The sequence below is a fragment of the Crocuta crocuta genome, unplaced genomic scaffold, assembly GCF_008692635.1.
Source record: "Crocuta crocuta isolate KB4526 unplaced genomic scaffold, BGI_CrCroc_1.0 scaffold229, whole genome shotgun sequence".
In the NCBI taxonomy this organism is placed as follows: domain Eukaryota; kingdom Metazoa; phylum Chordata; class Mammalia; order Carnivora; family Hyaenidae; genus Crocuta; species Crocuta crocuta.
Genome location: NW_027536464.1, coordinates 10,272,606 through 10,297,376, shown reverse-complemented (window position 1 = coordinate 10,297,376; position 24,771 = coordinate 10,272,606). Strand labels below are relative to the sequence as shown.

General features: G+C 41.1%; 1 protein-coding gene across 3 annotated transcripts in view; it reads right to left on the bottom strand.

The window, feature by feature from the left end:
* The window catches only part of NYAP2 (neuronal tyrosine-phosphorylated phosphoinositide-3-kinase adaptor 2), a 180,596-nt gene that overhangs the window by 54,492 nt on the left and 101,333 nt on the right, over window positions 1-24,771 (bottom strand). For all 3 annotated transcript variants that reach the window (XM_077748600.1, XM_077748602.1, XM_077748601.1), the window contains one exon: window positions 12,155-12,361. In XM_077748600.1, coding sequence (XP_077604726.1) covers window positions 12,155-12,361 — 207 coding nt within the window. The remainder of the gene's footprint in view (window positions 1-12,154; window positions 12,362-24,771) is intronic.

Genomic DNA, 24,771 nt, shown 5'->3' with positions numbered 1-24,771 from the left:
TGGTGCAGCATACCCACAGGGCTTTTGCAAAGAAAGACACTACTGAGCACTGGAAAGTAATGTCAGGAGGGCTCCTCTGAGAGAGAGCTCTGGGTGGAGCCATGCTCCCCGCAGTGAAAGACAGAAGGCGCTGGTACTCAGGTCAGCACTCAAGCCAGTGTATTGCCATTGTGGTTCTCAAACAGGATTAATCTATTGAGAGGCAAGAAGGTGGAGGTACCTTGTGTGTTATCTGAATTGTATCTGCCTGGTTAACTATTCTTTTCCCCAGAGACTCAAACAGAGAGTGCATGGAAATTCAGAATTTCTTGAGCAAGAATGAAATTATTGCCAAATTGTATTTTTTACACCAGTTTTCAGAGTATATGTATAGTATACTTCAGGGTATCTGTATAGCATATAACATCATGGTCTCTGTACATGTTTAGGAGAAATCAAGTTTAAGGGACTGTGTGTGTGTGTGTGTGTGTGTGTGTGTTTGTGTACTCACACATACACTTATGTATCGTATATGATGGTAGTTAGCTGACTTTGCACATTGGATCACAAAAGATCCAAGCTTAAAAGCTGTTAAGTGGCTTTATACCCACACCTACACATACCAGTGAGCATCATCAAATTCCTTGACTCCAAACTGCTCCCATAACTTTAGCCAACCATCTTGATAGTTGTCCATTTAGTCCTGTTCCTGGCACACAAGGAGACAGCCTTTCTCTCTGCCTCATCTCCAGGCTGTTCTTGGTCCCTACCATGTCTGCCTTCACAAAGGCCAAGAGAGGAAGGAGGAGTTGAGGAAAGGGGTAGGAAAGGTCTTCTCTGACACCAACATGAGCTGATGTTTCTCACTCTCTGGCTATTGTAGGGATGAAAGGAGAAGTGAAAACTCTCTTCTTGGGGTGTTTTCAAGTGTACCCTAAAGGTCTCCCTTGAATGGCCATCTCTTACACAGAGATCTCCTCTGGCTGTCCCCGGGCATCCTGTAGTGTACCTTGAGCCATGTCCCACAGAGTCCTTGCCACTCCTAGCGGCCACATGCCCGAATCCACCCCCAGAGTTTCTCTCTATGGCCTAATCTGGGCCATGGAAAACTCACTTTATGCACACCTTTACCCCACCATCAGTGGCTGGACAGTTACTTGCCAGGGGCTTTCTGCTCTGTGTACATAGGCCATTCAGCTAACCTCTTCTTTTATTTTATTGTGTCCCTTCAATGACTAGAGGCCAATAGCAATATTTACAGGGAGTCCCATCAGTTTCTCTCCCTTGCTTATCCACTGGGAAGTTTTCTATGGAGGATGGAAACTCATCATACAAATACACAGAGTCCATCTCCACGTGTCTCTAATACCTAGTGTCTAGCCTCTCAGCCTGCAACCATTTTCCTAGACTGGAGATGAGAGTTCACTTAACGACAACAAAATTCATTCCGATCGCTTCCATTGTAAGTTCTGCTTCCATAGTCTAGCTTGTTGCCTTGCTATGTGAGAGTAACTACCATCTATCATTTTTAAATTACCTTTCCACAGGTTATACCCTGCTTATTTACATTCGAATCCTATAAAGACACTCCGGCTATTTTAAAGTGGTTAACCTACCCCACATTCCTGTTTTCTGTTTGTTTCTCAAAACCATATGGCCAGTATCAGGAGAAATGCAAACAAAACTATTTCTCTGGTGATCACAAATTCAAGCAGGCAGAAGTCACAGTTTTCCACAGAGAAATGAAAGTGGGCTATTGGGGATATGACTTATATTTCTCTCCGAAAGCTCTCCAAATGAGAATTCTGCTATGTGTTTACTACTAGAATTAGGAAAGAGAGCATTAAACTCTAGAGTGTGAAAATACTGAGCAGAACCTAGCAACGGGATCTGGCCAGTGTTCCCAGAGGAAATAATCATGCACCCAATTATAACGGAGAAGGAGAGCAGATGTGAAGAACTGTGTTCTGGTGCCTAAGCCGAGTGTACAGAATGACAGCCTGGAGGGTCGTAGACACTAAAGCCCACAGCTGCTGAGGGCTGCTGGGAAGCCAAGCAGGAAGTTAGTCAACATCCTGCAGAAAAGCCCAAATTACAGTGGAGGCTTGAAATCTACCAGATTGGTGTTTTGTGCCTGTTGCATGATCAAATTGAGAGAGAATTCCTGGTTCCTCTCAATACATAGATCCTAGAAAGTGACACCATGACAGTTAAAAGTCATGCTTTGAAACATGGGATGGCCAAGCAAAAGATAGGAGAGTGGGTTTTCATTTTTCACTTTGACTTTCTGTATTTGTTTTATTTTTATAATGTTTAGTTTTGAGAGAGAGAGGAGGAGAGACAGAGAGAGAGAGGGTGAGAGAGAGAGAGAGAAAGCGTGAGCGTGAGAGGGGCAGAAAGGGAGACACAGAATCCAAAGCAGGCTCCAGGCTCTGAGCTGTTAGCACAGAGCCCAATGCAGGGCTTGAACTCATAAACCATGAAATCATGACCTGAGCTAATGTAGGATGCTTAACCGACTGAGTGACCCAGGCACCCCAACTTTGGTTTTTCAATAAGCATGTTCTTCTCATCATCATAATAAAGCTTTTCCATTTGAGGGGAAATCAGCAAAATTCAAACAGACCATGAGATCTTCTTCAGTTAACTATTTTACCCTACACCTAAACCCAGTGACTCAAAGCAACACTCATGTGGTTCTGTTCCTGAGTCCATGAATCAGTTGAGTGGTTCTTCAGGTCCCAGGTGGGCTCAATAATGCACCTGTGGTCAAGGAGGTATTTCTACAATCTCATGTTCTGTTTTCTCACATGTTTGGGGATGGCCACATGAAGGCTGAAGACTCTTGGTTTTCCTCCATGTATCCCCTTCTCCAACAGGCTAGCTCCAGTTTGGTGCGATGGTTAGAAAAGAGCAAGTAGAAGCATTTGTGAGCAAGTAGAAAAGAGCAAGTAGAAGCATTCTTGAGGCTGAAGCTCAGAACTGAACCCACAGTCCCTTCCATCTCATTCAACTGGTCAATGGAAGACACAAGGCCAACCTAGATTCAAGGGGTAAAAAACAGGCCTTACTTCTTGATAAGAAACAATAAAAATACATTGCTAGAGCACAGATACAAGGAAAGGAGAGTATCGGGACCATAAGTGCATCCCAAATGTGCCAAATCATGTGAAGAAATGGAAGAAAGAGAAAAGGATATAGTCTGGGAATCATGTCGCCATATTAAAATGTTTAATATTAATTGGGTTCTAAAAGTAAATCTTTTTCATCCACACTTCAGTGAGTGAGCTATAGGGAACACTCTATCCCTTCTTATTTCCTAGCTCCTATTTGTCACGCCAGTATCAAATTTAATATCACTTTCTCTAGGAAGCCTGTCTGAATTACCAGAAAATAAATCATGTCACTGTGTTTAGTATTTCCCCTCATAATATTTATAAGAAACTTTAATCGTAGGGGTGCCGGGGTGGCTCAGTTGCTTAAGCATCCAACTTCAGCTCAGGTAATTATCTCACAGTTCATGGGTTCAAGCCCCATATTAGGCTTTGCACTGACAGCTCAGAGCATGAGATGTACCTCAGATTTTTGTGTCTCCCTCGCTCTTCCTCTTCCCCACTTGTATGCATGCACTCTGTCTCTTTCATTCTCTCAAATATAAATAAATAAAACTTTTAAAAAAGAATCTTTTATTTTATTTTCTGTATTCTCTGTCAGACTATGCCCTCTAGGAATGTGAGTCTATTCTACCATATTTGTCTTGCACACTTTGCACCTCTGCATCTCGCCCCTGCAATGGTACAGAGTAGATGCTAAATAAATATTTGTTAGAAAATAAATATATAGGGAATGAATGAATGAATGAATGAATGAATAGATGAATGAAAATCAAGTCAGGTATTTGTTAAAGGATATGTTTACATTTGGAGANTCTGACTGGCGTGAGGTGATATCTCAGTGTGGTTTTGATTTGTATTTCCCTGATGAGGAGGGATGCCTGACAACATGATTTTAAATCTCATTCATTGCTACTAGCAGAACAGAAGCACTGCGAGAGATTAAGATTTTTTTTTGTGACTCTCTATAATGCAGCACCCAAGTCTTAAAGCCTGCATCTGATTCTTTCTCTAAATTTTATGAACGTAGCCTCAGGGGAGCCCCAAAATTGCCATGACACTGATCGAAAATCTTTGTTGCAAAATACACAAAGAAGTGAAGCACAGACCGTTAGTGGTCCTATAGCCAGTTATATCACATGTATGTAGAGAAAACCCTGTATCTCATTTGCAATGCTTCCAAAGAAAACATTCATTCTTGATCCTAGAAAAAAACCTGAATGCTTTCAAGTAAAATTGAAGGGTAACAGAATAAACTGTGGGCTCACTAGCTATTATAAGCCAACTTTATACTAGGCATTTCTATGCATTTTAAAATTTAATCCTCACAACGACCTACACAGTGAGATTTCCTCTATCTTTTCTATAAAGATAGAAAAGCTGGGGCATAGCAGTGTAATGTGATTNAGGGGGCCGGGGGGGGGGGGAGAGGGAAGAAAACCATATAGATTGGGTATGTTTTGTCAGGAATTAGTTATAAATACTGTTCCACATTTCCAAGTCCTGCTGCCCCATTGGACTCTGCTCAACTTCTCTCAGTTTGTGTGTTTAGGACTCTTATTGGATATAAAGGGCTGGATCATGAATATTTTTGAGTTCTAGTTCTCAGGAGGTTTGTCAGCAAAGTTCGCCATGATCCCAGCATTATCAGTAAAAATGTTTCAGAATTTTCAGGAGGAAAGTATCTTTCTTAAAAATTAACTGGTAAAGGGGCTCCTGGGCAGCTCAGTTAAGTGTCCAACTCTTGGTTTCAGCTCATGTCAGGATCTTATAGTTCTTGAGTTCGAGCTGCTTGGGATTCTCTCTCCCTCTCCTGCCCCTCCGCTGGGCTCGTGTGTGAGCTTGTGCCATATGCACACTCTACCTCTCTCTCACAATAGATAAACAAATGTAAAAAAAATCAACTGGCAAAAATTCAGTATTCAAAGACTACGCTCTTGAATTCAATCATCATTCCCTTTGCTGAATCCCAGTTCTCTGTTGCCTATATAAAATGGCTCCCATTCAGCTAGATCTCGTTGGCAGATACCCAATCTTAGGCCTTTGGCTAGCACCCTAACATCTCTGTGATCTTCCCACTCTTCAGAGACATGATTAGAATATGAATTAGAGTGGCTAATGTCTTAGAAATCATAGTCTGGAGGATGAGTGTGCTCAATGTTCAGGTTGGAACTGGAACTTCACTGTCCCCAACAAAACAGCCTAAGATGCCTTTGTCTGCTCTTCTCTTGCTTCCTTCCCTGTCTTAATTTGTTTCAGCTTAAGGCCTAGCTCAAATGCCACTACTTATAGAAACTTTCCTGCATTACCCTGTATCAGTGTTTCTCTGTGCTCTCTTGTAAAGACATCTGGAAAGGTATCTGGAATCATAGTGATAGCGAGTATTAATGTCTATTGTGCTCTAGATGCTATACTGTGTCTTAATATGTTATCTCACTTAATTCTCACCTTTAATTCTCAATAGCATCTATGAGTTAAATACTATCATTGTCTATCCCTTATGATGAAGCTTGGTGAAATGATAGGACATTACCAACGTTATCACTAATACAAAAAAACAAAAAAACCAGATTTAAAATTCAAATCCAGAATTACTGGATGGCCAAATCACAGTGCTCAACCACTATCTTATATTTTATGCATGAATTTTACTCTACAAATGTGGCATGAAAGAAATGGCACATTTGTTTGTCTTCTTTCAGTGAAATCAAACCTATATGTGTTCTTACTTCCCTGAACTTATGTGTACAGGACTCTTCTTGGATGTGAAGGACTGACTCGTGAAGGGGGGTGGAAAATGTTTCCCTGCAATGGGTATGAAAAAGCCCAGAACTGTTGTGCAGAGCAGAATATACAAGATAGTTTTTTAAGTCTTCAGGCCACACTGGTCATCATGAGGGAGTCTCTTTTCCCCTTGAAGTACAGAGATCCATATTTGGGGATTTAGAGCCATAAAGCATAAAGTCTAGCCTCACTGGAAACTTCATGCAAACAGTATCCACCTGTCCACCTTCCCAATTAGAGGCCATGCCAGTTTTCCAGGATGTTGTGAAGGGACAGGCTGCTAGTCCTTACTATTCACAGAATGCCTTACCTCAGTTCTTCTTCTTCTAGAGTTATGAAATTCCCCCTCCCTTCTCAATCATCAAAAGCCATGTGCCATTTTCTAATCTCCGCTTGGATCCTTAATACATCCTTCTCAAGGAGCTACGGCTTCTGAGAGATAAAAGCCAGGAGGGCAGGATGTCTGCATGCACCTGCTGCCTAGACTATAACCCAACATCCCTGTTACAGGGTCAATTCTATGTCTCCTGGAATGGTCACTGCTTGAATTTCCCAGCCAGAAAATGCAAACTGGCAGCTTTAGGTCTTACCCAGCCAGAGGAAGTGAATTATTTGATTCAATTTCTCCCAAAATTTGAGCTGTATTTAAAACTTGGGAGATTCTACATAACAGCAATTAAATCTTGAAATCTGGGGAAAACAGTCCTCATGGTGAGCATCAGCTGGCAATGAATAGCCTCTGTCCCCTTGAGTGGCCCCTGTGCTTTCCAGATCGTCTGCATTTCCATCATTCAGTCCTGATATTCATCAGTATGCAGTAGATTTCCTTTGCAATGGGGAAATATTTTTCCATGTCTCAGTTTCTAACAAATGTGGAAATATATAACTTACACCAAAAGGGCTTCAGTTTTTCCAGAAAGATGGGGAAAATACTTTCCTTTGTGGAGGTGAAGAACATTCCTAAGTATGGAATGTATAAGCAAAGCACGTCTGATTTGAAGGAGGTACCTCTTCTTATTTACTTGTTTATGTTACAGCTGGTCCTTGTGGCACTTTAGTTTGTATCCCATGGTGGATCTCCTCAAAATGGCAGAAATACACATTGTTGAACACATAGGAACACATAGAAGCTGAGGTCTCTTTTCAATGTTTATTTATTTTTGAGAGAGAGAGCTTGCATGCAAGTATGGAGGCGCAGAGAGAGCAGGAGATACAGAATCGGATGCAGGCTCCAGGCTCTACACAGTCAGCACAGAGCCTGACCTGGGGCGCGAACCCAGTAACTGCGAGATCATGACCTGAGCTGAAGTCTGACGCTTAACTGACTGAGTCACCCAGGCGCTTCTAGAAGCTGAGTTCTTTTTAAGATTGTTCCATACAGAGTTTAGCCAAAGCCTTCTGTTTTACTTCCCAAAATGTGTCTTCAATCAGTCTGGCTTGGGCAGGCCAAGCCACAACAGGTGTGTATCCACCTTCACTCAACCTCTTCACCCCGTGTGGAAAGTTCTCTATACATCTCTACTCAATTAATAATAATAATAATTTTAAAAAAGACCTGATCAAAAAAAAACCTTGATATAATCTTGGTTTAAGACTCCATGTCTCCATTAAGCCATCCATCTTTTTTCAAGCCTGCACAAATTTTCTGTTCTCTGGATGATATTAATGTATAGTAAACTGTAGATGACAATAAAAATACATTTATTTATGCTAATTAATGTATGCTCAATAGTTTTGTGTCATAAAGAAGCACAGTCAGATCTTTGAGCGGCAGAGGCCATGTTTTATATAACCTGTGTGTGTGCCTGTGTGTGTGTATGTGTGTGCGTGTGTGTGCATGTGAGTGCGTGTGCATGTGAGTGCATGTGCAGGCACAGACATGATTGTCTGTCCCGCAGAAACCATTACAGAGCTGGATACAAGCTGTTGTGAAACTATTTGTTGATTGATTCGGTGATTGAAATTTAACTTTTTGTGGTTTTATTTACTTGTATAACTTCGACTTTTTCCCATTATTTTCATGAGCATTTGGGCCCAATCCTCTACTGCCTTCAGGAATCACCCTCTGGGGAATCTCTGATTTACTAAACAGCAGTGACTTTAATAGAGTAACACAGCAACCAGTGGCAATGTTAATTAGAACTGAGATCTCCTGACACGTTCCTTTGCTTTATGTCGGTAATTCTTCCATTCCTCAAAAGAGCTGTTAAGAGCAACCATTCCAAGTGGCTAAACTACTTTTGGCAAAGCAGTAATCTGTGACGGAGAGCAGTTCGTGTATGTGTGTGTGTGTGTGTGTGTGTGTGTGTGTGTGCATGTGTGAAAGAGAGAGAGAGCAAAAACCAGAGGCTGAAAGTTGGCAGAGAGGGGTATTGATAGGTGGAGCAGGTGAAGTCTTCTTTCCACTCCAGTGTGAGGTGTGGAGCTGAGCACCTCTGCTGTCTAGGGCAGAGGGTGACTGGTCACAGTTCTCATGTTTCTTGTAGGGGGTTAGCAGCTTGGTGGCCCAGTGGCAAGGAGACAATAAGGAAGAGGTGGTGTGAGGAAAGGAAAGAGAAGAGTAAATGCTAACTTCTCTTCCTAACAAAATGCTCCCTTCACCAGTTATTTGCCTCTTCTGGACAAAGTCATTGGCCGTCTCACTGTTCAAGTAATTGTAACGCTCTTTTGAGTGTTCATGTTGATAGTTTCTCTGGTACCTAAGAAACTCTAACTTGCACTGACATTATTATATATTTGCTCCTGCATTTCACATTTATTTGTTTTTTTTATTTTTTAAGTATTTATTTATTTATTTAGAGAGAAAAAGAGTAAGAGAGAGAAAGAGAGAGAATGAGCAGGGCAGGAGCAGAGAGAAAGGAGAGAGAGAATCCCAAGCAGGCTCCTCACTAGCAGCAAGGACCCAATTCAGGACTCGAACTCATGAACCATGAGATCATGACCGAATCGAAACCCAGATTCAGATGGTTAACTGACCGAGTCACCCAGGCGCCCCTCATGTTTCTTTTAATATAGGTACAAAAGCATCTTTATCAAAATGTGCCAAAAATATTTTCTTTTTCCACCTTTATTTACCTCTTTTGTCATGTAAGATGGAGAGTGTGAGGGACTGGAGATATTTATGTCATTTCTTCCGGTCAGTAGACAATTGACTGACCTACAAACAGAGCTGAAAGACCCAGGAAAACAGATTTGAGATGTCATCAAGCAGAAGACAGGCTTCAGGAGTTTGCAGTCGAAGAAAGGGAAAGTATTTTATAGATTCTGTTTATAGTCTAAATTTCTTAGAAGAGCCACGTCAAAGTGTCAAAAACACATTACAGTTGACCCATTTTTGTGCACCCTACCAAACGTGCTGTAAAAGTTATCGTGGACCATCGAATTGTTTCATTTCCATTTATATTACAAGTTCTTCTTCTTCTGCCCACTCTTTAAAATGTGTGGATTGCCAAGGGTCCACGCTCCTTTCCTTTCTCATCCCCATGCCCTGCTTCTCTAGTTTGCAATCATCTGGTCTTAGGGTTCTAAGCACTCCAAACATCTCTAGCCTCAGTCTATAATTCTGCTAAATCTCTTTTAGCTCCAGACCTGTAGTTCCAAGCTTCTTAATCAGATGGCCCAGAGCCCTTCCAACTTAGCACAGTCAGAAATGAAGTCCTGACTCTCCCACCTAAACTGTGGCACACAGCTCATGTTGACAATTTCTATTTTAGTAAACGGCCACCCAGTCACCACTTCCTGAAGGCTTGGAACCATCATAAATCATTCATGATGAAAACAGAATTGTACTATACGTATCTTAAAAATATTTAAGTGACTACAAAATATCCACACATAATGTTCAAACCTTCCCTGTGGTGTGGCAGATGCCATCCATTGCTTATGTAATGGCGTCTTCTCCTTAACATTGAGGACATAGACTGTGGCATTCATTTCTAAGACATTTAAGAGAAAGAAGGACGCTCTGCAAACTCATGGAAATCTCATTCCCCTTCACTGAGCAATGATAGGTCCAGAGAACATGTTTCCCAGTTTAGACCAACTAGATAAAGGGACTGTTTGCTGGGGCATGATGCCCAGAAATGTCAGCTCATGATCATGAAAAAATTGTCAAGGGTAGCAGAAGGGCAGAGTTAAAAAAAATTAAAAGTTCCTGTGTCTTCAATGACAACACTGAACAGTTGCAAAATACCTGGAGCGGCCAGTGCTATGGGAGTTAGCAGAAGCCATTATTACTTAAGCCACTAAATTGGCGTTTTGTTGCTGAAAGCGTTTCTAGGTAATATCCAAGGTGCTTCAGGATTCTTGCTCTCTGGAACCAACCAACTCTGTAGTCTCTTCTGTCTATCTTCCCCCGTGTTTCACTCCAAACACACTAAGTTCCATCCCACAGCATTTTAGTTGTTCATCCAGAGGGCAGACTTCTCCACCATCCTACGGATGAGTGGCTCTAGATGATTCAAGCTCTAGCTCAAATGTTACATTTTCAAGCAGTTATTATTTTACCCACTAAAACCCCCTGATTGCTCTTGCCCAAATCATACACTCCCAGGAAAAATTAAATTTTGTTTCACACATTATTTGTACCCAACACATTATATTGTGACAGTTATATTTGTCTGTCTTGCACTTGACTTTGAGCACCTAAATGCAAGGATGTCTTATTCATCATTGTGCTTTCAGACATGCGGACAATAGCTATCACCTAATAGACATTCAAGTAATGCTTTGGCTATTACACTCTAGTCCCAAAAAGAATACATATTATTCATGTTATTTAAAAATAGAACTGGTACAAATTTAAATAATTAAAAAATACTACTAATAAGCCTAAAATTAATCATGAAGTCCCAACTGCGTAGCGATGTCAACCTTCTTGGGGAGAGGTGTTGATTTTTCTACAAAATATTATTTGTTCCCTATGTTTCTTTTTCATTTGGACAAAATATATGAATCTTATCAAACACCTATAGCTATTTATACTCTACTAACAAAAATACATTGTTACTTTATGGTCAAATTCACTTGTTTCTTCTCCAAGATTTTTGTCACCAGCACTGTGAGTTACATTTAAGTCTGGGGAAACTACTTCTTTGTCTCTGTCTGGGTCCTGTTCTAGAAAAATCCCTTCCCCAATACAGAGATCATTCATCCTGTTCCAATTTTAACTTGTGCAGGACTACCAGAGACGGCCACAGGCTAAACACATGGAAATTGCTTTCCTAGATGAGTATCAGAATTGAAAAGAATATTAAAGGATGGGTCTTTTCTTCAGAACCCTTAACATTCTTAGGGATAGAAACCTGAAAACTACAGGCGGTCCCTCGATGAATTGTTTTTTATTCAAATGACAGCTCTCTGTGAGTCCATCATGTAGATTAAGCACTTCAAAGCAAACGTATGCTGCTTTTAAAAATTTGACGTTTAATATTTATCTGTTAACAATGAAAAATTGCATTGCAGATTTTTTTTGAGACTTAGGAAATTTAAAGGTGAAATCCATTAAAATGTTCTAACTCTGTTGACATAGATGTGGAAACTTAGTAGCATGCCCAAGGCCCAGCTACAATGTTCAGCTCATCACTCCACATGCTTCATGATATAGAGTCTCTCTACTGCCTTTAGATAGTTTTTGTTACCCGTGAATCTTCACTTTCACTTCCTGTTCATTTCTTCCCAGTTGTTTGAAAGCTTTTTTTGAAACGAAGGAGGCATACACTCTAAAGCACTTAAACTTTATAAATTAAAACTACTTTAGGAGCACCTGAGTGGCTCACTCAGTTAAGCATCTGACTCTTGATTTCAGCTCAGGTCATGATCTCAGGATCATGAGATCAAGCCCGGCATCAGGCTCCGCACTGAGTGTAGAGCCTGCTTGAGATACTCTCTCTCTCTCTCTCTCTTTTTCTCTCTCTCCCTCTGCCCCTCCTCCACTTGCTTGCTCTCTCTCTAAAAAAAACCAAAACAAAACATAATGCTTTACATGAGGCCTCTAGATGCTTTTGAAGAAACCTAATACAAGATGTTTCAAGCTGCCGGAGCTGCTTCATTGTACAGCTCCAAGAAATGCTATTCACTTCTCTATTGTCCAGGTGAATAATGCCCCATGGAGTGTTGAAAGGTACTGCCCCATCCATTTGTGTGAAGGGCTACTTATGCTGTCTCTATGGTGGAGACAGTGATATCTGTTGTTAGGGTTCTCTAAGTGACAATTGCTTAAAGTCGTTTCTGGGGAAACAAGGAATCACCCGTGCGAGAAAGATCATGATCTTTCTTACCTGAGCTGTGGTTTCCTGCTAATAAGGTGGGGCTCACAGAGCATCTTCCCAGTCTGCTGGTGACCACAGGAGGTCCTGGTGTTCCGTCCCATTCCTGAGCTTTGATAGGCTCTCTGGAAGACGCCCCGTGATGCCCTCTCTCTTTGCTCTCCAACTTTGGTAATGGCTCCGTGCTGTGGCTTCGGACTTTCAGTTCCTCTGTCGATTCTGTGTGTTAACCAGAATTACACTCTGTTAAACAAAAGTCAAATTCTTTCCAGAATCCTTCGAAACATTAAAGAATGATTTTCTAATATGCTTTCAGTATATTTTTGTCAACTTGGAAGTGTGTTGGAGTTTACAACGTTTAAGTGTAACAGGGATGGAGATCACACTGGGCCTTTTTTCTGAAGTGTGCAGGTTAATATCACTGGGAAATAGTTTTCTCATTGGAAGAGAAGAAGCTTGATGAATCGTGAGTCTCTTAGTAACTCTTATGTTCAATGTCAAGGAAACTTTTTAAAAAAATTTTTATTAATTTTTTTTTTTTGAGAGAAAGAGAGAGAACATGAGCAGGTAATGGGCAGAGAGAGAGGGAGAGACAGAATACAAAACAGGCCCCAGGCTCTGTGCTGGACATTGAGCTTGAATTCATAGACTGTGAGACTGTGACCTGAGCCGAAGTTAGAGGCTTGCAGACTGAGCCACCTAGGAGCCCCAGAAACTTCTTTTTTTAAATGTTTATTTGTTTACTTTTGAGAGGGAGGAGGAGCAGAGAGAGAGGGAGAGAGAAAGAAATCCCAAGCAGGATCCTTCCACACAGTGCAGAGCCTGATGCAGGGCTTGATTTCATGAACTGTGAGATCAGGACCTGAGCTAAAACCAAGAGTCAGAGGCTTAACTGACTGAGCCCCCCAGGTTCCCCTCAACTTCAAGGAAACTTCCTAAAGAGCATATTACACCCACTGTCTTTACTGTCATATCTTCCATTCATTCTGCTACCCCCTGTGAATTCCTGAATTCAGCCCACCACTCTAGTAAAACTGCTTCTGCTAAAAGCTCCTAGTGCCTTCTAGTTGGCAAATTTAGAAAACACTTCTAAGACCTTTGACTACTCTTTGATTACTCTCATTTATATCTTCAATTCTCTTGGCTTCCCTAATGGCCCATTTTCCTAGGTTGTGTTCTATACCCACACTATTTCCATGTCACTCATATGTTCTCTTCCTCCATGCACTCCTTACAGGTTGTCCCCGAGATGCTAGGTTAGCCACTGTTCTTCTCATTCTAGATACACCCTTCCTGTGATTTTACCTTCCAGGATTGTTAGTGGTTTCTAAATAGTTTACCACAATCCTGGATCATTATCCTGAGCTTGCTTTCTTGCTTGCTTTCTTGCTCTATCTATCTATCTATCTATCTATCTATCTATCTATCTATCTATCTATCTATCATCTATCTATCTATCTATCTATCTATCTATCTATCTATTTATCTATTTATCTATCTATTTGAGAGAGAGAGAGAGAGCATGCACAGGGAGGAGGGGCAGAGGGAAAGGGAGAGAGAATTGCAAGCAGGCTTCATGTCCAGGGCAGAAACCAGCACTGGGTTGGACGACCCCAGGACTATGAGATCATGACATGAGCCGAAATCAAGTGTCATACGCTTAACCAAATGAGCCACCCAGGTGCGCCCCTATCTTGAATTTTACACTCATTTATCCAACTCCCATCTGCATCCATCTGGATACTCCAAGGCTAATACGAATTTAACATTTCAGATATTGGACTGACATCATTTCTTACTAAGCCAGTAGTTCTCTCTGTCCTATTCAGCCAACCACCCAAACTAGAAGCTTGTCTCTCCCTTTCTTTAACTGCAACTCCCCAAATCTATCAGTACCATATTCTACACGTTTTATTTACAGAAATCTTGCTTTTTCTTCCATCACATTGTATCATAACTACCTCAATTACTTTGGTTCCAAGTCTAATCATTGCCCTTCAACTACTGCAGCTACTCTCCCAGTCTCTATCCTTGCCTCTCTGAGGTATGAGATCCATAGACTGACAAAAGTTGAACATGCAAATCTAACCAAGTGTATTTTATAGGGAATGGATGTGATTGGCATTCTGTTACACGTGTACAGGAGTGGTTAAGAACACGGGTAGCAAAGGGCACCTGGGTGGCTCAGTTGGTTAGGTATCCCACTCCTGATTTCAGTTCAGGTCATGATCTCAAGGTTGGCGAGTTTAAGCCACAAATCCGGCTCTGCGCCGATAGCGCCAAGCCTGCCTGGGATCCTCTCTCTCCTCCCCTTCACAACTCATGCTAGGGCGCATGCACACACATTCTTTCTCACAATAAATAAGCTAAAAAAAAAACATACAAACACATGTAGTCATATGAGGGATAAGCCCTTGTTACTTTCAGAACAGTGTTGTTTCAGGGAATGGACGCACATTCTATAATGTACATAATTAAGTGTTTAAAACCAAAAACAAACAAAAAATGCAAACCTGTTTCTAATGTGCTCTTGACCAAAATCTTTCCAGAAGCCTTCCATTACCCACAGAATGATGTCTAATCTCTTTCTGATGACCCACAAGATTCCCGACCCTGTCACTCCTCCTGCACATCATCACTTCCCTCCTGGACATTGTATTCAAGAAACACCACAACACTGGTTGCACCTTCTTCCGGCTCATTCCACCTCCAACCAAAACAAGGCTGTTTTTAGTGCCACCATCTTCTGCCTCATCTGCTTTAAATACCTTTGTATCTTGTTTTTCCTCGGGGAAGGCTCCTCAGACCTGGTTATTCAATTTAAGTATCTTCTGAAGCTTCCTCCACCCATATCCCCACCCCAGGCTGGGATTTGGTCATCTCTGCACTGATACTGTCATTATCATCTTTCAGTGGATCCGCTTGTCTCCAAAGGCTCTGAGTTCTTTGAAGCAGGAACTGAGTTTTGGGTTTTGCTTTTGTTTTCATTTGGTGTCATTAACACCTAGCATGCTGCTCAATAAGTATTTAATTAATTAATTAATTTAATTGGTTTCTCAACTCTGTGGGCATCTTTCTGATGTGTGTAGGAAATACAGTGTTCCTAATGGAATAAAAGAATCAGGCAAGTGTTATAAATATATTAAAGTGGCACAGAGCTAATATGTTTTGTAAAAATCTGATTATCTATCAATCACAAGTTGTAAAATTCACTATGTTTTTCTGTAACTTTTTAAATGTTTCTTTAGTTTTGAGAGAGAGAGAGCGAGTGGGAGAGGGGCAGAGAGAGAGACACACACAGAATCTGAAGCAGGCTCCAGACTCCAAGCTGTCCACACAAAACCCGATGTGGAGCTGGAACTCAGGAAGCATGAGATCATGGCCTGAGCTGGAGTCTGACACTTAACTGACTGAGCCACCCAGAGGCCCCTAAAATTCACCATGTTGAAAGTAGCACTCCAATGAGGAATCTTTGGGAAAGACTGCAGTGAGAATAATCACAGAAATGTTTCAGAGAATCTGTATTTTGATTTATTTACATTTAGGCTCAAATACTCACCAACTTTCAGCAACGTGGGACAAATGTCCCACTTTGATTCCATATTACCCGAATCTGTGGGGCAGAGGTAGAAGCGGTTTATCATATAGTAAGAGGTCCTAGGTAAGGTCATCTGAGTGGCCCAGCTTTGCAGCCTTGGTCATGGTCATGGGCTAGTAACCCGTGGCACTGAGCACTTGGGTTCTCCTCTCGGAGCCTCATTTTTTTTTTTAACTATGATATAAAGATAATATCAGCCCTGCCTAACTTCTCTAATTTAATTAGAAGGATCTAATGGTGTTCTACATTAAATATTTTTTAATGTTTGTTTTTGAGAGAGAAAGGCAGAGCATGAGCAGGGAGCAGGGGCAGAGAAAGAGAGGGAGATACAGAATCTGAAATAGGCTCCAGGCTCTAAGCTGTTAGCACAGGGCCCAATGCAGGGCTAGAAACTCAGGAACAGAGAGATCAGGAGCCGAAGTTGGACACTTAACCGACTGAGCCAACCAGACTCCCCTAATTGAAAATATATTTAATTAGCAAAATTTAAATTAATTTAAATTACTATTTAAATTAATTTAAATTACTATTTAAATTAATAGTATCCATACATGTAAAAGATACTATTAATTTAAATGAACTGTAGGGGCACTTGGGTGGCTCAGTCGGTTAAATGTCCAACTTCGGCTCAGGTCATGATCTTCCTTCCAGTTTGTGACTTTGAGCCCCGTGTTGGGTTCTGTGCTGACAACTCAGAGCTTGAAGCCTGCTTCCGATTCTGTGTCTCCCTCTCTCTCTGCCCCTCCCCTGCTCACACTCTGTCTCTCTCATTCTCAAAAATAAATAACACTGAAACAAATTTTAAAAAGATGAACTGTAGCCATTTGTCCTTTATGAATTCATGTAACCTTTCTACATTTGGACTAGATAATCACTGAGAGGTTGAAAACAAACGGACAATTGCAGGACCACATATGAAAATCGAAGTCCAACCCATTATCTACAGTGATGAGCCCAGAAAGTCAATCTACCCTCCCTAAGTCAGACTTACAGGAAGTCAGACTACTACTTCCAACAACCAATCCAGGCAAGCAAACAATAATCTGTGTAACAGCTGGCCCCAAACAACCAGGATTAATTGATAATTAACTTGATTAAGACTGGGTAGCTTCCTGAATATTTGCCCCTGCTTCCAACACAGGACCACCAGAGAAAATCAAATATGCATCCCTGTCCAATCACATAGGATGCCTTCCTTCTGGCTGGTCTGCCTGCAGTTTCCCCATGCCAACAGCCTCCGCTTGGGGGCAAATCCGAAGTCTTGCCTGTTTGCCATGAAGTGTCCCCCACAAAACTTTCTCATTCTTCTCCCTGCCTTCGAATCTCTGCAATTATAAGTGATGGTGGGTAACTGCCTTGCTGTAGCAAGCTCTGAATAGCCTTTGTCTGCTTTCATTTACTTGGTCTTCATCTGCACGCACATGGTGACAGTTCTTTCTGGCTCCAAAAAGCTATGCAGGTGTGTCAACATATGTCATGAATATTATCCTTTGAGACAAAACTTCAACCAGGAGGGCTGTCTTATAATAAAAACCTCAGAAAGATTCCTGGCCTTCAAATGAGGCTCATGTAAACCTAAGTCCCAGTTACACTAAAATCAAATATAGTAAGTAAAGATACTGAAAAAGTAATATATTCCAGCCTTATAATTACAGCAAGACAATTTAACACTTGCCTTTTAGTGCCCTGCATCAATGGAATAAAACCAGTATCAGAAAAGAACATCATAGACTATTCCCAAGCTGTTTATTCACAGTTTCAAAGAAAATGTAACTCTGGCTTCCAAATGTCACAGCCTCAAAGCCTAATGACCCATCTGTTTCTCTTTACCTCCTCTTCCAGATTTGAAACAAAACATTGAGATGCTTGCTTTTATTATCAACTTTTATGTTTTTTTCTACTACCAACATTAAGAATTTACTATTTATCTCTCTCCTTCTCCCTCTCCGTCCCTTCCTCCCTCCTTCTCTCTCTCTCTCTCTCTCTCTCTCTCTCTCACACACACACACACACACACACAATCTTCTTACACTGGAACTGAAACTAACCAAACTAAAAAAATGCTTACACAGAACACTGGATCCAATATCTATCATTCCTGCAGGAGGTTTGGATAACATTTTAAATACTAAAGGCTGAGGATGTGTGTCAAAGCACCTCCACCTCCATCAGTTTCTTTGTTCTCATTCAAATGACTCACATACATATACTAGACATGTGTCGCTTGGGCCTCAAACCTCAACTAAATAAAAGCCCATACAGCTTTGGAAACAAAAAGGAGTCTTTTTCCCCTTTCCTTTCTTCCTTCTTTGTTTTGAAGTCCCAGAGGTTAGTCTTTAGTGAATTTGGCAGATGTATTTAGAGAAACCTGAACAAAAGGATTGAAGAAATCGTGCTACTCAGACTTGCGCCTATGTACCTTCACATCTGCTTCCTAAACGGAAGGCAAAGCTGAAAAATCTGGAAGAAAATCATCAATGTATTATTGAGCAGCTTATCTAGGAATAAATCTCGTTTCCTGCATATATTCATAAAGAGCTTCTTATAAAATGCATTTTTAAATTAAAATAAATGTGAAACTTTTCCAAATAGCTGTTGCATATAAAGAAATAGAAGGCAGACAATTAGACTAAGAAATATACACGATAAAACATATTGAAACCTCAAAGAAATCTTTTCAGAGGAATAAGGAGGTATTTACCCCTATCCGTATATTTCAATGTTTTCTTAAAGCCTGAAAAACAAAACTGATTTTAGCACCATAAACTTTCCTGCACAAAATCAATCTTAGGTGCTGGGGTAAAGTTTTAGGTGGGATCTTCATTCTTCCAGAGCTAAGTTCTTACAGTCTGAGCATGTGACACAGGGCTAGCTACATAGAAGGACTGAGTGTCAACTATTGATCTAAAATCTGATTCTTACATTGAAATCTGATCTTGAGTTGAAATCTTGCTGTGAAAAATACATGTATGTTTCATGACATTTGTCTTTCAGAGTGTGCATTTTGCATCTTCTTGTCTTAAACTTCTTATGGTTTTCACGTGAAACAAGGACGAAAGATAAGAGACTAGGAGCAATCTTTTTGTGACCAAAATATTTCCTCCAGGATTCCAATCTTATCATGCTTCAGCTGCTAATTCTGAGGATCCCTCTTTATGCTGCCTCTGGATCTACGCTAGTCTCTCCAGCTTCTATCTCATTCCTCTCCCTCCGTGTCCCTGCCCAGGGGCTCTAGGTCACCTAGAAAGACTTGACTTTCCAAGTCTGATGGCTTTTGCCACCAGATCTGTCCCCTTCCGGAAACTGACTTTTCCCAGGATCTCTGACCCACTCTTCCTCATCAGCATTTCCTCTCTCAACAGAAATGGTACAGGGGATTCTTGTAAGTCTCCAAACCCCCCAAATCCCTCTTAAGCTCTAGACAAAGCCAACACTGTTGCATTAATGGATCTTTACATATGGCCATCTAGGGGACCACACACATTAAAACCGACAGGCAGTATTATCCTTTTTCTAGACTTGCTTCTTTTCTGGTTAGGAAGATCATGTAATTATTGATTTATATGTCTAGTTCCCTTACCAGACTATACACAGAATCTTAAGACCAAAGACTATACATTTCATGTTGGTCCTTAGCATCTAATAGAGTCCTCGGTGAGAACAGACAGGATGAATGAATGCATGCATGCTTCTTCTGGGTCAGGTAGTTAATTAGCCTTCATTCCTGGATCTTACCCCATGTAGGCCATGACTCTCAGCCTCTCCCTCCCTCTTCTCCAGTCTCACCCAGCCCGTGGACCATGGCATGAACTAGTAACCCTCAATGACAAACAGGAGTTAGTGAAAGTTGTTTTTGTTAATTCATACATGCTTCTAACTGACTTGTTGACTGGCCAGGGAATAAGTTATTTGCCTGGAAAATTAGTATTATTTGTAAATATGACCAACCATACCATTTTCCTGGAGGAACATTAAGATCCCATCTTTTTTCTTCCTTCCTTCCTTCCTTCCTTCCTTCCTTCCTTCCTTCCTTCCTTCCTTCCTTCCTTCCTCCCTCCCTCCCTCTCTCTCTTTCTTATTTCTTTCTGTCTGTCTGTCTTCTTTCAATATATAAGGATTAAGTTGCATATCCTTTGTTTCTATGAACATCTAGATTCAAATGATTTACACAAGACACTTTTGTCTCTGAGATTTGTGACTGCCTTTATTCCTGAAATTTCACCCTCTCACACAGGCATCCCTTGGTTACAAAAAACAGACTCTGTATCTGGTGACAGAGACCAAAGCTCACGAACTGATGAGCCCTTGAACTTCCTGTGGACAAAAAGAATGCTTCTGAATTGTCCCTTCCTATTGGCATAACCAGCAGGATCAAAGTCCCTCCATTCTATTCCAGCTGCTGAACAATGGAAATAATGAAAGGTGATCATGGCAGATTAATTAGGCAGAAAAGGCAGCACACTGGAAGTGCTGAAAGAGGCACTGAGCTGAATTGCATTATCAGATGGGTATTAGGGTCAATCATCAGATTTAAAGCTGAAAGAGACCTTGAGATCACAGTTGGCACAGCTTAGGAAAAGCAAGGTATGCGTACCTCATTACCTAGCTGGCCATCCGGCCTTTGGGAGGAGAACTCCAGGGAGGGGGAGCTCCCACCTCACAGGACAGTTTGGCTCCCTTCGGAACATCTTTAATTGCTAGAAAGCTCTCACACTGTGCCCAAGTGGGCTTCCCTCCAAACACCATCATTTGTTGGTTGTTGGTAGTCCTGTTTCTGGAGCAACTCAGAACAAGTCTATTTCTGTTTGAAAGCAGACACCCTTTAGAATCCAGCGAAGCAGTCTGTCTCATGCTGGTCATGACTTCCTCACAGTGCAAGTCTAGAACTCTCTCTCTCATGGGCACCCTGGCCTGGACACTAACTGCATGTCATGGTGTCTTTTAAAAGCGTCATCTGGAGCTGGTCAGAGCCAGATAGCGTGACATGGTGTTCCAACGAGTTCAAGTGAGCATTGGGGTCCTCTCCCTGTACTTCTGTTATTCCATCTCCAGATTCTCCAGGGAAAAGAAAGCATAAGCTCCCATGTTTCCACAACAAAAGGGCAGCAGGGAGCAGGGTCAATTTTTTATTTTTTGTCATCGCTCCTATCTCATGTGAATTCCATTATTAGGTGTCAGTTAGGTCAATTCCAACATCTCAGGGATGTCACCTCTTCAAATATAAATAGAGACAGAACAATATCTCAGGCATCTGGAGATTACATGGTGGCAAATAAAATTGGAAAGAAAGTCCAGGCTGTGTGACGAAGTCACAGAAAGTCAAACCTCCACTGTAATAAGATGGATGAAGCACATTACTTCATAAAGCAATAAAAAATAGATGAGGCACGTTGAAGTAGGATTGAATATACAAATAATCCGGATCACTTTACATGTGTAGAAAGAGCTCAGAGCCTTTACACATGTTGCCCAAGGACACACAGAAGGCAATTAACAAAGGCCTGCAAAAGGGACAGGTTTCCTCGCCATTAAGCACCATGTACCTCTCACCATAAGACAGGAACTCACAAACTGGTTCATATTCAACAGTTGTTGTTGTTGTTATGGTCGCAAGGAATAACAATTATCACAGGGTGTGATAATAAACAGAGTTTCAAAGACCATGTTTGGCCTTTTTAAAACTCTCAATTAGGGACGCCTGAGTGGCTAGTCTATTTGAGAGTCCGACTTTGGCTCAAGTCTTGATCTCACAGTTCGTGAGTTTGAGCCCCACATGGGGCTCTGTGCTGACAGTTCGGAGCCTGGAGCTGCTTCGGATTCTGTGCCTCCCTCTCTCTCTGTCCCTCCCCTGCTCATATTCTGTCTCTCTCACTCTCAAAAATAAATGAAACATTAAAAATTTTTAAAACTCTCAATTAAACATCCAGATGATTTACTTATTCACTTTTTTTTTTTTTAATAAGGTGGATGAGGTTTGCCAAATTATCTCTACTTAAAAAACAAAAACAAGAAAAACACCTCTGGGGCGCCTGGTTGGCTCACTCAGTTAATCTGACTTCGGCTCAGGTCATGATCTCTGGTTTGTGAGTTTGAGCCCCATGTTGGGTTATGTGCTGACAGCTCAGAGTATGGAGGCTGCTTTGGATTCTGTGTCTCCCTCTCTCTCTGACCCTCCCCTGCTCATGCTCTGTCTCTCTTTCAGAAATAAATAAACATTAAAAAAATGAAAAAAAAAACCCAAACACCTTCACGGAAGTCATCAGGCATAGCTCAAATGTTGACATATTTTATTTCGTAACACTGTTTCCTAGAAATGCTAGTATTCCCTGGCAAGAAGAGACAATTTACTCAGAGAATGCAATCTGTATTTTTGTTGGTTCTTGTAATGCAGAAGCCACGAGATCTGTGGACAGAGTCCAGCCAGAGGATCATGTCTGTTCTCTCTGGGCACCCAGTTAAACTATACTTCCCAGCATGCCTTACAGTGAGGGCGAGCCACATAAGTGAGTTCTGGCCATTAGAATGTGGGTGGATATGATGTATGCTACCACCAGGTCACCAGGTCGCGTCCTAAAACTTCCCACAACATCCCCAATCCTCTTACATTCCCCTCCTGCTGGCTGGCATTTTTTTTTTTTTGAGGTCCCAGATGTGGGTGTTGGTAGCGCCACCATATGGAAACTTCCAGTAGCTGTGGGGAGAACTTCCCATCTTTCACTGAACCCACTAACTGATAATCACATGCCTGTGACATATGTCACGTCCTCTGGCATGAACAAGAGATAAGTTGTATTGTATAAAGCCACTGAGGTTTTGCAGTTAATTTGCCTCAGCACTTGGACTACCCTAACACAGATTTCAACTGATATTATTTCTCACTTTCCTTCCTGTAAAATATAGTTTAAATATGTAATCCTTGACTTTCTAGTGAGGACAATATTATTATTGGCATACTGACAGGAAAATGAGGGGCAAAGAGATTAGTTAAATTGCCAAATACGGTGTAAGAATTTGGCAAGCAAGTCTTCGATCTCTTAGTTCTAGTTGTAATAAAAATGCTTTATAAAACTGACAAATACATTTTCATTGAGTATTTAATAAATACTTTAAATACTATGGCTTCAGTAAGTATGTGCTGAATATACAAGTGATTGAGCCTGTAAAATGATCATTCAAGCAGCCAGTATATTTTATTTATATTCATTTGAATGAAGATAATGCCGCCCAAATATTTTTCCAAATAGTTTTTCATCCAGAATGGTAGCAAAGAACAAAATCTCTAAGAGAGAATTTTTAAAACAAGATCTTTATAAAATATTCACAAATAAAATAGTGACTGTTTCTTTAACAAAATAAGGATTTAGCTATAAATTAGATATATTCAGGAAACATTTACGATAAATTAAAATATGTCTCAGAACCATTCTGGAGTGGGATTGAAATGAGCCGTTGTCCATGCTCAGGTCGGTTCAGTAAAACATCTTTTCCTGAGCCTTAGTGTCCTCAGATAAAATTATATAATGAAATTAATTACTTCTAAGTATCCTCCTGAGGCTAAAATTATATATATTTTTATTAAAAATTTTTAAAGTTTATTTATTTTTGAGAGAGAGAGAGTGTGAGCAGGAGAGGGGCAGAGAGAGAGACACACACACAGAACAGGCTCCAGACTCTGAGCTGTCAGCACAGACCCCCCACATGGGGCTTAAACCCATGAACCTTGAGATCATGACCTGAGCTGAAGTCTGGCACTTAACCGACTGAGCCACCCAGGTGCCCCAAATTGTACACCTTGATAATGCCAAAGTTCATACAAAAAGCAAAATAGTTCATGAAGATTCAACAGTATTACTATTTGTTTTTTTTTTAATATTTTTATTTATTTCTAGGAGAGAGAGAGAGAGAGAGAGACAGCGTGAGCAGGGGAGGGTCAGAGAGAGAGGGAGTCACAGACCGAAACAGGCTCCAGGCTCTGAGCTGGCAGTCAGCACAGAGCCCGACGCGGGGCTCGAACCCACGAACCGTGAGATCATGACCTAAGCGAAAGTCGGACGCTTAACCGACTAAGCCACCCAAGCGCCCCACAGTATTACTATTTCTATTCCAAAATATACTTCTATTTATATTTCAGGATGTTTTACATTTGTTAAGGTGGCATTTTTGTAGTTTAGTTTAATTCCCCTTCCAATCAAATCACAGTGAACTAGGAAAGAAATTAAGTGAGCTCTTAAAAAACATTAATGAGTTGTGTAGCATCATTAGCGAAACTAATACCCAACTTCTCTTCCTACCACCTGATTAGGATACTTGAAATAAACAGGGTAATGTTGTTCAAAAAATAGAGAAAGAGGGGCTCCTGGGCGGCTCAGTCAATTAAGCATCTGACTTCGGCCCAGGTTATGATCTTGCGGTCCATGGGTTTGAGTCCCGCACTGGGCTCTGTGCTGACAACTCAGAGTCTGGAGCCTGCTTCGGATTCTGTGTCTCCCTCTCTCTCTGCCCCTCCCCCTGTTATGCTCTGGCTCTCTCTCTCTCTTTCTGTCCCTCTCCCTCTCTCAAAAATAAACATTTAAATATATATATATATATATAGAGAGAGAGAGAGAGAGAGAGAGGGAATACCCACAATGTTTTTCCCTGTTTGTTCCCTAGTTATTACTGGGAAACCAGAATGCCAGCTGAAAATAAGGTCTTATAACACCAGCAGCAGCAGCGTGACATCAATTTCATGCAATCAGTGGCTACCATGCATCTGACACTGAACTATACTCTTTCCAAATTATATTCCTACTCTTTGCATAACTTTTCGAGGCATGTAGAGTGATAACCTTCACTGTTCAGAAAAGCTTAGGGTCCTGCTGGTAAATAAGTTCCCCAAGGCCAGACAGGGGTGGATAACTGGAAGAATGAGGATTTGAACTCAGGTCTCTCTGAACAAACAGCCACACCAGTGAGGCATTGTTTGGCTTTCTTTTCTTCTCTTGGGGTTCTTTTCAGGAGGATTATTCGTCTTATTTTAAAAAATAATAAA